Here is a 13989-nt window from a genome sequence, read left to right on the forward strand (position 1 = left end):
GTAACTTCCGATACATTTTTGGGTGGTTTATCGTTTTAACTTTATCAGAGAGAACTTTTCAGTTATCTGATTATCTGTTATCGAAGTTAATTTTTTGGTTATCTGTGCCCACCACTGTAGACATCCAACTTCTCATTGCTGCAAGGCATTCTTCTGAAGATTTTATGTGGACAAAATTTCCAGCAGTTATCGGCATGTATATTTGAGTGTCATCAGCACAGCAATGAAAAGCAACCCCAAAACGCCGCAGTATGTTCCCAAGGGGTGCTATTCACCTTATACAGCCCCGCCCACTTTCACAACAGAGGCATTTCCGTTTTGTCTTAGGACTTCCGGTGAGCGGTGTTTTCAATACAGAACAATGGACGATATTCCATGGGTAGAAACAAAAACCTTTTTGAAAAGCTCAAAGGGATCGACTCTGGCTCACCCACAGGTCATAACAGAGTGGGAAGATGACATGAAAAAGTGGCCCTCGACTATTTTTAATTACTTTGTATTGTCACTCGGTGCACATGGTTTGGCTATGAGGAACTAAAAGCTTCATACCGCACAGCGCCGCTGAAGCTCGTATAAAAGCACAATCAAGTTAAAATACTGCCCGACAAGTAGTATCACTGTAATGCCAAGATTACGTGACATTAATATACGTATGGTGTTATTTCATGCAGTGTTTGGTTGTATCAAAGACCAGAAAATGAGTAAATAAGATAGCAGCTACAGATACAGATACAAACACAGCTTACCCGTTTGTCTCACTAGCATCTGCCGTAGCTTCTTCAATAGAGCGTTATAGTCCAATCATTTCTCTGGGTAAGGATCCAGTGGTGTGGGTTTTTTCTTCATAAAATGAAAAGAACAGCCATAGGGACGTTTGGGTGGATTTTTCAAATTCAGGGCCTTTAGCCAGCACTGGAGATCCTCGTCTTTCAATGGAGGAGGGAACAAGTTAAATACTTGTCCACAGCACTCAGATCTCTCCTTTCCATGTTCAAAACATCGTTCTGAAAGCAATAGTTTTCTCTTTTTTCCAGTTATTGTGGCACCCACGAATTGAACAATTAATGCTGCTCATGTTCTGGCACTTGTAGCGTACTGTGTTCCCACGTAGATAATCATTAGAAGCAGTGACAAACCGGAGGTTGTTTGACAAAATGGAGCCGCCCACCCTGACTTCCTGAATAAGGTGAATATACAGGGAAAAAAGCAGGGAGCCCAGAACGGATCCCTGCGGAACCCCAGAGTTCATACCCCTAAAATCAGAGTTAGTGTCATTGCACAAAACACAGTGGGATCGACCAGACAGATAAGACGTCAACTACGCAAGGGCAGTTCCAGTAATCCCGAAATGATTTTCCAGCCCATCAGCACCAAGATTGTAGTGGTATCTGAGTCTATTGTTCGCAGAAGATCATTCACTACTTTAATAAGCGCTGTCTCTGTGGAGTGATATTTTCTAAAAGCAGACTGCAATAGCTCAAAAAGATCATTCTCAGTAAGGTGGTCCACGAACTGCCATGAAACCACCCTTTCCAGAATTTTAGAGCATAATGATAGATTTGATATCAGCCTACAATTTTTCAATAAACCAGGATCAAGATTGGATTTCTTGAGTAATGGTTTAACCACTGCAGATTTAAAACAATTTGGAACAGATCCAGAAATTAGTGAAAGGTTAACAATTTCCAGCACAGTCGGCCCAAGAGTGCGCCACAGATCCTTAAACAATTTGGTTGGCATGGGATCAAATAAACAAGTTGTGCTTTTAGTAGACATCACATAAAAATACAGCTTCTTGTAATATTCTGACTTTATTCTCATAATATTATGAGTTTTTTCTCATAAAATTACGACTTTATTCTTTAAGTCAAAAACTAAACGTGGCCCTAAAACGCTTTAGTAGTTATGTTCAAATAAGCTCTGGTTATTTACTCTGAATACTAATAATAATACTACTAATAAAAGAAAACTAAATTGCAATACAAAATCAATTCCAATGAAGTTGGGACATTGTGCAAAATGTAAATTAAAAACAGAATACAATGATTTGCAAATCCTCTTCAACCTATATTCAATTAAATACACAAAGACAAGATATGATTTTGGTTTTTAATGCAGTGCCCCCTGAGGGATCGAAGGTCACGGGCATTCAATGTTCTCTTTTGGCCTTGCCACTTAAGCCCCTTTCACACCGGGGCTGCTCCCAGTTGCTCCCTGTGGCGTCATGACGACGCAGGAATTTCTGCGTCAGGTGCGCAGCAGGGGGCAGAGAGGAGGTGAGAACGCAGGCTGCAGGTTCTCTGCACAGAGGAATCAGAGTGCACAGTTTGGCTGCAGACAGACTGTGCACTCTGACTTCTCTTCTACTTGTTGTTGTGCTGAGCTGCAGGGCTGCTCTCTGAGTTCTGTTATAGTAGTTTATCTTTCCTCCCTTGACCACGAGATGCGCGTGCGTGATGTCTGGAGTTCTACTTGATGTTGACATGTCCTGTCTCAGGACTTATGTCCTTTTTTAACTGTGATGTGAGAGTTTGAGCAGAGAACAAGGAACTAATGCCTGCAGCCAGGCTTCTTTTTTTTCTTTTAATTGTTCACATGTGCGCGCGTGAACGAACGTCCATGAGTGGACTAGAGATGTCCGGACTTTTTACTGGATATTTCTGGCAATCATTCTGCATTTTTTTTTCTTCAGCATGTAGTTTTTACTGCATTAAGTACACGGTATAACAACAATCCTGCGTGATTTATACTGCGGGAACAATGGAACACAGCAGGAATCATAAATTGGCTTCGAGTCATGCTGGGTAACGCCTCTTTGCCTCGATTTATGCCTCTTTGCCCCGACTTGCGCTAGAACCGCTTCCTTTCTGCGTCGAGCACAGGACGCCAAAAAAATTAAACAGGTTTAATTTTTCGGCGTCCGACTTGCTTCCTCCTTTGCGCCCCTCGTGCTGTTGTGGCGCCGAGCTGCATTGTCTTGGTACTGAGTTGCTTCCACGCGGTGTCGTCATAATGACGCACGGCGCAACTGGGAGCAACCGGGTGCACCCCCAGTGTGAAAGGGGCTTTACGTGGAGAAAGTTCTCCAGATTCTCTGAATCTTCTGATTATATTATGGACTGTAGATGATGGAATCCCTAAATTCCTTGCAACTGAACGTTGTGAAACATTGTTCTTAAACTGTTGGACTATTTTTTTCACGCAGTTGTTCACAAAGTGGTGATCCTCACCCCATCTTTGCTTCTGAACAGCTGAGCCTTTTGGGGATACTCCTTTTATACCCAATCATGACATTCACCTGTTTCCAATTAGGTGTTCTTTGAGCATTCATCAACTTTCCCAGTCTTTTGTTGCCCTGTCCCAACTTTTTTGAAATGTGTTGCAGGCATCCATTTCAAAATGAGCAAATATTTGCACAAAAACAATAAAGTTTATCAGTTGGAACATTAAATATCTTGTCTTTGTGGTGTATTCAATTGAATATAGGTTGAAGAGGATTTACAAATTGTATTCTGTTTTTATTTACATTTTACACAATGTCCCAACTTCATTGGAATTGGGGTTGTACCTCAGTGCTGACCTCTGTGTGCTTTGGAAGCTCCATATTGGTGGTGCATTTAAGAAGGAAACCAATATGTTACATTTAAAATCAAAAGAAGAAGAATAACAGGAAGCTTCCCAAAAGTTTTCAGCACCAGCTGGCCGTACACTCAAAGCATGTGGCAGCGTGTGTGACAGAGCTCATCCAGACAGCTGAGGCCATGAAAGGTGAGGCCACACACAATGCTCATGTACCCTCGCACACACTGTTCTTACTATATACTGTATATACTCTATTCTGATTGATGAAGTTTTAACACACATTGAGGTTGTTTATATTATGCATTTGTGTTAAACCTTCAAAGAAAGATGATAAATTTCTTTCTTTGGGAGATGTGTGCTGCACCCCAAAAAATTAAAAGGCATATTTTGGGTTATTATAACTCAGATGCAGTGCATGCTTGAGAGCATGATATTCTTTTAAAAAAGAAATAAGACTCACTAGGGTGTATTATATTTTTATTGATCAGTATAATCAATGGTGGCTGGTGGTATTAATTTTTAAGATTGTGCACCTTCACTTATTCATGCAGGGGGATTTGTTACAGCGTTACATTATTTTTCACTGGATGTACCTAATAAATTGGAACTGAGTGTATATTTCTAGCCAATTACAGCAACCACTCACTCACTCAATCACTCGCTCACTCAATTTCAATTTATTTTCATTTATATAGCGCCAAATCACAGCAAAGCTGCCTCAAGGCGCTTCACACAAGTAAGGTCTAACCTTACCAACTCCTAGAGCAAGCACACAGGTGACAGTGGTAAGGAAAAACTCCCTCTGATATTGAGGAATAAACCTCAAGCAGACCAGACTCAAAGGGGTGACCTACTGCTTAGACCATTCTACCCAAACAAAAAAGGTTTCGAATACAGAACACAACACAACAATTGACTCACTCACTCACTCACACATGTCCAAACAGAGTATCACCTGCCATTGGATGCCAATTAAGTATTTATCGAATACAGTGTCAAACCGCTATAAACTGTTCAGGCGGCCGCTCAGAGTGTGCTGTTATTACTGTTTGGCTATATAGAAGCATGTCTAATGGAGTTTAGTCATGGAAATGCTTTAAAACTCATTTGATGAAGCTGTTGAAGTTTGATGAAGTTGCTGCGTACTGTTAAAAACTGGCTTCCTTGTGTTCCAAATGGACTTTGTGTTCCAAGGTGGACTTGGAACACAAAGGGCGTCGCAATTGTTGGCGTGCCAATAATTACGGCTACAGTGACAGCAGGTGAGTGAAACTCCTACATTGGGCATGAGTGATTTGTCCATTGGCCAATAAAATATGATCAAAAACATGGAAAATGATGCCAATTGGTCCACGATGCACAGAACTGTGTCCCTGAGAGAAAGATTGATGCTCAAATTAAGACTCAGCCTCAAGTCACATTATTAATTATGTTGGAGTATATAGTTTCTTTTCTTTGCCCTAGCTCCCTGTAGTGACCACCCACCCCCAGCGTAGCTGAATTCAGTTCATCTGATATTTGCTGATCAGAGAGGAATAAATTCTTTAAACATCATGTTGCAGTCATTTGAATCTAAAGTGTTTCTGCTTTGTCAGTCCAACATGTCTTCAACAACTTTTTTCTGCTGTACTTGTTTGTCACTGCATTTTATTTTGAATCAGCATCAGCTGACAACTAAAACAAGTTGAAATTAATGATTGCAGTGTTCTTTTGCACAATCCTTGTGCCTACATCCAAAATTAAAGGACAGTGGTAAAGTTAGATTTAAGAGCCTCACCACTGACTGAATTTCTGAGCATCTTGTTGCATTAATTTACATATTAAATAGAAGAACATATTTTGATTGCATTCCTTAGTGCTGAATTATTATGCCCCCATGTGTTCTGTTACGACAATGATGTTGATGCACAACAAGCTGCTACTTAATGCATTACACAGATTAATTAACACATCAGCATAGCTGGGTATGTGTGCATTACATTAATTATTGCATTACATTAGGCCATTAAAATGTTTTGATTTAGAGTCATTCATTATATTTAGTTATTTAATCATTCTTCAGTTAGCGCTGGCACTGCTAGGTGCTGCTGAACTGTGGATCAATTAAAAGATAACATGCCCTTCAAATCTGTTTGTATTATCCTTCATTTCTTACATTTTTGTGCATCTTGGGCATATTTGTTTTGCATATGTTATATGTGCATCGGACTTTTGTATGTTCAGGTGCTGCAGAAGCCCACACCAGAGCAGAAGCACCAGCTGGCCGTGCACTCAAAGCATGTGGCAGCGTGTGTGACAGAGCTCATCCAGACAGCTGAGGCCATGAAAGGTGAGGCCACACACAATGCTCATGTACCCTCTCACACACTGTTCTTACTATATACTGTATATACTCTATTCTGATTGATGAAGTTTTAACACACATTGAGGTTGTTTATATTATGCATTTGTGTTAAAACTTCAAAGAAAGATGATAATTTTCTTTCTTTGGGAGATGTGTGCTGCACCCCAAAAAATTAAAAGGCATATTTTGGGTTATTCCATGAGACTATAACATTCGTTTCCAGTTTCAATGGTCCTGCTGTAATCTAGGTGTCACAAAGACTTATTATTTTCAGTTGGATTAATAAATAATCAAGCCATAATTCCCTGGGACGGCTAGATCACAACAGGACCACTGAAAATGGAAACGGACGTTACATCTCATGGAATTGCCCTTTTCATTTTGAAAATGAGGGTCAAACATTGTTAGGAGCACTGCGAGAGATAATGTACTTTCTTATTTGGTGACAGAATAAAAAATGGTTGCATTTTGATATCTAGCCATGGAAACTACATGAATGAATGAATGAATGGATAAATTAATTGAATGAATTAATGAATTTATTCGGCACACAGACTCATCAATAAGAAAACACTGATAAACAAGACAATTCAACAGTGAACATGTGTGATTGAAAGGGTGTGGATAGAAGCAAAACTTAGCTCACCCCTTATATACACATACATACACATATACGCATACTTCCAACAGCAAATGCCAGCACAGACAGTATAAATTAATCAATAAAAAAAGAAAACACAGGCAGACAAACACAGTGCACAATCCCCAAAAACAGTAACAAAAATCTATAAACCTAGTTCATCATATTGAATGCTAAGAGCTGGAACCTAATACAATCAGGTGATTAGATGTTCTAATAGTGTTCATAAAGGTTCCTACTGAAATCACCCCACATGCAAACTCAGTCTAGGTGAAGTCACCCCACTGTGTTTTGAGTGAATTCACCCCACTCCAGATGAAGTCACTCCACTCTCGCAACACGATATTCATTCAGTAGTGTTTATACACACCACTAGCACCATAAATTCCCTTAATCCAGTTTTGAGACATCATTTTATCCAAGTTTTGGAAAGTAATTTGTTCCCTTAAAACCAACAAAATTTCTTCTAAAATTGTTCCAGTTACATATTAGGCAGATAAGAAGTCCCTCTGAAACAGTCATCAGGGTCATCTGCATCATTCTACAAATATAGGATTATATGGGAAAGTTGTAAAAATATTGGACAATAAAATGCATTAAAAGTTATATGACGTTTGACAGAATGTATCCATCAATAAGAAGAATTTATCAATCAACTCACTTCACCTGGAGTGGGTGACTTCACCTGGGGTGAGTTTGCATGTGTGTGACTTCACTCGCTACCTTCATAAAGCATGCAGAGCAATTAGACCTGGAAGTGAGAAGACACGCGAAGGCAGAGGTCAACAACCTGGAATTCAAAACTAGGAGAAATGTCAAAATAAGAGGACTACTTATAGACATCACAAAATAGCACAGAGGGAAATTGACCAGTAACAGAAGACAAAAAAACTGGAGTCAGAACATGACCCATGACAGCTGAGACCTTGAGGTTTTGTGGAAAATTTGGAGGAGATCTGTATACAGAGGGAAAAAAACAACTTTTAGCATTCTGGTCAGATAGCAGTGAAAATTAAGTATGCAGTGACTACCATGGGGGTACAGCTGTGCACCAAATTTGAAAATGAAATGACAATCAGGAACAAAGCGAGTCTCTCATCACCCCAGGCTTACAGATGCACAAAGAGACGTCAGCTGGTACTTGTGCATAGATTTGAAGCAAAAGCATGAATTTAAGACATCAACTGATATTGGCAAAATCTAAAAAAATATACAGTAGTGTTCAGAATAATAGTAGTGCTATGTGACTAAAAAGATTAATCCAGGTTTTGAGTATATTTCTTATTGTTACATGGGAAACAAGGTACCAGTAGATTCAGTAGATTCTCACAAATCCAACAAGACCAAGCATTCATGATATGTACACTCTTAAGGCTATGAAATTGGGGTATTAGTAAAAAAAAAAAGTAGAAAAGGGGGTGTTCACAGTAATAGTAGCATCTGTAGTTGACACTACAAACTCAAAACTATTATGTTTAAACTGCTTTTTTAGCAATCCTGTGAATCACTAAACTAGTATTTAGTTGTATAACCACAGTTTGTCATGATTTCTTCACATCTGTGAGGCATTAATTTTGTTGGTTTGGAACCAAGATTTTGCACATTTACTAGTGTGCTTGGGGTCATTGTCTTGCTGAAACACCCATTTCAAGGGCATGTCCTCTTCAGCATAAGGCAACATGACCTCTTCAAGTATTTTGACATATCCAAACTGATCCATGATACCTGGTATGCAATATATAGGCCGAACACCATAGTAGGAGAAACATGCCCATATCATGATGATGCTTGCACCACCATGCTTCATTGTCTTCACTGTGAACTGTGGCTTGAATTCAGAGTTTGGGGGTTGTCTCACAAACTGTCTGCGGCCCTTGGACCCAAAAAGAACAGTTTTACTCTCATCAGTCCACAAAATATTCCTCCATTTCTCTTTAGGCCAGTTGATGTGTTCTTTGGCAAATTGTAACCTCTTCTGCACGTCTTTTATTTAATGCTGCGTTTACACATAAAAACGACAAGTCACGAATGTCACGAAGTACACATTCTTGGCCGCTGATCACGAATGTGATGATTCGGGGCAGAGGTGTCAGCTGTCCTCAGGAACTGCTGCAATCTGTTACCACGCGTTACGATTAATGGCACGTGTTGCTGGAGAATTATCAGGAACCATTACGCACGGTCAAGAATAGTGTCCCACGTTGTTGCGCGTAACAGTGCATCATTAAGTTCTGTCACGTTGTGAACGAGGTGAATTGTCTCCACACACACCCATATTCATCCAACCGAATTCAGATTGCTCCAGTTTTTCAGAAGAACTTTGTGACTGCATGCATATTTGGGCTCTGTGCCATGGAGTGGCGCAGAGAGGAGGAGGAGGAGACGGACAGAGCCAGATGTGTGGCTTCATGCGGCTGTCGTCTCGCGCATTTTCCCAAACATCAGGCACATGCAGCAGGTGGAACACCTGCAGGAGCGTGCTGAAGAGCACTGAAATTAGACTTTTAGCCGACTTGGTGTCAGCAATCAAACTGAATGCGGTGCAGCAGGGTTTAATTGTGCGTGCGCTTCTTCCTCCGCCGGACTGGAGGAGGTGCAGAGATGTCTGGCTGCACGTGAATCTCCTCTCACTCCTCTGGCTCAGACTCATTCTCCCGCTCATCGGTTAAAACAGCAGGTGGAACACCTGCAGAAGCATCCTGAGAAGCTTCAGTAGGAACTGTGGAACGACATTTGGAGCCGAGATTTAATTGTGCACACATGACAGAAAACTGATTCATCATGGCGCGCAGTGAAATGTGACGCCGCGTTACAAGTTGTGTCAAAACTTGACAGTTTCCGTGTCACTTCGTAATAACGAGTGACAGTTTGGGCTCCAAGAACCATCACAGGAACCACTACGAACGTTGTCACGTTCTATTAAGGATCACTACTCATCAAGACGGATCAATACGCTCAGTTGCGACCTCAACGACGTGAGACGAAATGAGGGTGGTGTGTGACATTCGTGGAAGATTTTTTGACAGGCAAAAACATGCACCACGAATATCAAGAATATCACGCACCAACACGCACTATTAAGAAACCTATTCAGATGTGTTAAGTCACATTAAGAATGTCAGGAATGCATCACGAATGACAGAAAAATGACATTCATAACGCGTCTTGGTTATGTGTAAACGCACCTTTACAGAGGGACTTTGTGGGGGATTCTTGCAAATAAATTAGCTTCACACAGGCGTCTTCTAACTGTCACAGCACTTACAGGTAACTCCAGACTGTCTTTGATCATCCTGGAGCTGATCAATGGGTGAGCCTTTGCCATTCTGGTTATTCTTCTATCCATTTTGATGGTTGTTTTCCGTTTTCTTCCACACGTCTCTGTCTTTTTTTGTCCATTTTAAAGCATTGGAGATCATTGTAGATGAACAGCCTATAATTTTTTGCACATGCGTATACGTTTTCCCCTCTTCAATCAACTTTTTAATCAAACTACGCTGTTCTTCTGAACAATGTCTTGAACGTCCCATTTTCCTCAGGCTTTCAAAGAGAAAAGCATGTTCAACAGATGCTGGCTTCATCCTTAAATAGGGGACACCTGATTCACACCTGTTTGTTCCACAAAATTGACAAGCTCACTGACTGAATGCCACACTACTATTATTGTGAACACCCCCTTTTCTACTTTTTTTTACTAATAGCCCAATTTCATAGCCGTAAGAGTGTGCATATCATGAATGCTTGGTCTTGTTGGGTTTGTGAGAATCTACTGAATCTCCTGGTACCTTGTTTCCCATGTAACAATAAGAAATATACTCAAAACCTGGATTCATCTTTTTAGTCACATAGCACTACTATTATTCTGAACACTACTGTACATGTAATAATAAGTATACAAATGAATCAGATGATTGTGTAGATGTCCTAAACCTCTTGACCAGGGGTCACCAAACATGCTTCTAGAGATCACCTACCCTGCATATTTTCCTACTCTCTCTGCTAATTAACTGTAGTGCTGATTAACTAAAGCAAGTGTGCCCAGCCAATCAAGTGCTAGAAATCACAAGACTGTAGTAATCAGTTGTGGTTGGAGCAGACACACATGGAAAACATGCAAGGCAGGTGATCTTCAGGAGCAGGGTTGATGCCCCTACTCTTGAGTATGAATATATTATTTCTCAGTCAATTCACCAAAAACGTCTGTCTTTGCCTCTCTTACTGACAGCTCTTGAAAATAACTTGCAAATATTGAAATTGCATCAAAGAGTTCCTGCCACGCAAATTGTTCCAAATTGAGCACTCTGTAGTAGAAATGACACTAACATGCAAGAGTGTTGCCTCTAGAAACTGCAGTGCCACTGACAGGAGTAATAGATTGCGTTTGGATGAGAATTGGATTTCAGTGTACAGCTTGAGACCCAGTGGGGCTATCCACTTCACCTCCCTAATGTCCCATGTGCTTGCTCTCTCTCTCTCTCTCTCTCTCTCTCTCTCTCTCTCTCTCTCTCTCTCTCTCTCTCTCTCTCTGTCCCCCCCCCTTTCTCCTCACTGCCTCAGATGGAGGTAAGTGGGATGTGGTGAGTTTTGTTACTCCGGATCACCTTTCATAGAGTCAGAGGGGGTAGAGATAAAGACGGGATGGGGGCGTGGAACATATTTCCCCAGTGCTCACCATAATCTATGAAAACATCGTTCCATCTGCTTTACCAAGCTGTTCCCAAATAGCTCCATTTTATGGGCGCTTTAAAACCGATAACGAGATAATGATCCATCAAATGGGCATTTCTTCTCATTCTTAGTTTATCTTATTTAACTGTGAGCCATTAGGCTACATGCTTTCCATGAAACATATGAGCTGTGCTGCAGCTTTGTGAAGCATGTGTGAATGTCTCTGGAAGTGCACTGTTGACCTGTTACAGCAGAGATATGTCACGCGCTCTTTCGCAAGTCTGTGTCATCAGTCTGGATGTGCGCTGATCCCTTTCAGGATCCGACTGCATGGACCCAGAGGATCCCACTGTCGTCGCAGAGACCGAGCTCCTTGGGGCCGCAGCGTCCATTGAAGCTGCAGCCAAGAAACTAGAGCAGCTGAAACCCCGGGCCAAGCCCAAGGTATAAGTGCCCCTCTCGACCCTCTCCTCCCACACGTCTCTTCGACACAAATCAACAGGAAGACAGTGTGGGACCGAGGTAGAAAAAGCTGACGCTGACTCTGAAGTGGAGTCATCTTTTTTAGCCACTGCATTAAAAAAATACCTTTATGCACACATGCTGTGTCAACACACACAAAAACTGCTCCACTGATCTAACACACAAAGCTCAAAAAGTTTCATCAAAGGTGCTTCTGGACAGTATTTTGAGTTGCGTTGCCAGGAGACACAATTTGCACCGCTGTGTCCATGAGCTTATGTTGGAATGAGTTCAAATTTGGGATGAACTGTTGTGATCCTCCCTCAAAGAGAGGCCCTCTGTCTTGTTGAACTTACTTCCTTTGTTTCATTGTGCTGTTCCTCATTTCGAAACTAAGCTGAAGGCTTTTTCAGTGTGTTATTCATCTCCCCCACAGTGCACCTTAAAAAAAAATGTGTGGATGGATTTGTAGTGTACTGCTGCATGATTGTTTGTGTTCATTATTTGCAGAGAGGGGATATTTTTATTAAAATCATTTTCCTTTTATGTTTTGTCCGCTTTTTTCAATACCTGCTGCTTGTCTCAGACCAGATCAGAATTATTGGCACTCCACAATTTTAAGAGCAAAAAAACAAATTTGGTGCAATTAAACCAGCTTTGTTTAACATGAAAAGTAATTGGAAAAAACATGCTTTCATTCAGTGAACTTAAAATACAAACATAAAATGTGCATCTGGCACAGTAAGTGTCACAGCATGAACAATTTACAGTAAATTATTATCACAGCCAGTTTTCCTGTAGACAATTCACAAGATGAATACATGAACATTTTCCGAGTCACTTAAAGTGTCTTGGACTTCATTAATTAGTCATTAAGAAATATACACACATTAGTACAGAATGATCAATCCATCAGTTTTCAAAAACTGAGTGATTGTACAAGGAGGCAAATGAGGGAAGCCACCAAGACACCAATGGCAGCTCTGAAGAAGTTTTCAGCTTCTATGGATGTGATTAGAGGAACTGTGTCTCGTGCACCTTTTGTTGCCAGTTATACAACTTCATGGTGGCATGGAACAGAGAAGGCTTTTAATAGGGCAGCGCAGTCTCATTTGACCCCTGCGTGATATCGCTGGATTTGACCACATCCAGGGACAGCCAGTACAAACACAGCATCACTTCTAATAGATAAATTATGCAGTGTTTTGTGTTCGGCTGCAGTCACAGTAGCAGTCATGAAAAGTGCATTTTAATTTTTTTTTTTTGTTGTTCCTAGTGGAGAAGGCAAGACGAAGCAAATGGGAGAGGTGGTCAGTAAGTGTTAAGCTACACACTTTGACAGAGTAGCTGCAGTCTCTCGTCTGCACATCTGCCTCGACATGCTTGAGCTTCAGGTCATAAACAAACCACATGTCCACTTTCTACCGCATTGTCACTTTTTCTTTGCATTTTCACTTTGTTTGCCATGTAATTTGCCCAAAAACTCAGAGAAAGTGCCGTTTTTGTGCTGGGGACATATGAGGGCTGTCCCCAGATGTAGGATTATTGCATCATATGCAGTGGTGGGCACAGCTAACAAAAAAGTTAGCTTCAATAACCATTAATCCGATAACTGAAAAGTTATCTTTTATGATGCTAAACCGATAAACTGCTAAAAAAAAATGTATCTTTATTACAGATAACCGATAACTTTTATTTGGACGCAGCCACATCAGATTACACTGGCTTCTGACAAACCAGTTTCACTTTCACATTTTGCTACTGGGTAAATTCAGTGATCACAATAAACACATAAGAACATATGAAAAATGAATGAATAAAAAAATGAAACCCCAAACACTGTCATCATCTTTCAAAAGCAGTAAAACACAGTATTAATATTATTAGATACAATGTCATTTACGAACTAAAAAGCTGCTGCTTTTTTCACACGCTTTCAACCCTGTGGCTTAAGCAACCGAAATATGTCTATTAATGCATTGATTGGCAGAGTAAAATACACATAGTAAATATAAATTCTTACCTGTTAGTTTCAGTGGGATTCATCTGAATAAATAATCTACATAAAGCGTCCTTTTTTTTAAAAAATCCAAAACAGTGTCGAAACATGAAGAAAAGTCCCTCCCTCTGCCGTGAGAGCTCCTCTCCCCCACCGAGTCTCGGCTATTAAATTACAGCCACAAACAAATAAAATAATGTTAAAATTAATCCGTTTTGTTTTTGTGTCGAGCGGACAACTCACTGTAATGTCCAAAGTGAACCTGAACTACACTACCCACAATGCTCCCTGCGT

General features: G+C 40.6%; 1 protein-coding gene across 1 annotated transcript in view; it reads left to right on the top strand.

The window, feature by feature from the left end:
• The window catches only part of tln2b (talin 2b), a 239193-nt gene that overhangs the window by 203903 nt on the left and 21301 nt on the right, over positions 1 to 13989 (top strand). Inside the window, 2 exon segments of the mRNA XM_034176485.1 lie at positions 5806 to 5911; positions 11554 to 11678. Coding sequence (XP_034032376.1) covers positions 5806 to 5911; positions 11554 to 11678 — 231 coding nt within the window.

This window comes from Thalassophryne amazonica, chromosome 8 (genome assembly GCF_902500255.1).
Source record: "Thalassophryne amazonica chromosome 8, fThaAma1.1, whole genome shotgun sequence".
NCBI classification, from domain to species: Eukaryota; Metazoa; Chordata; class Actinopteri; order Batrachoidiformes; family Batrachoididae; genus Thalassophryne; species Thalassophryne amazonica.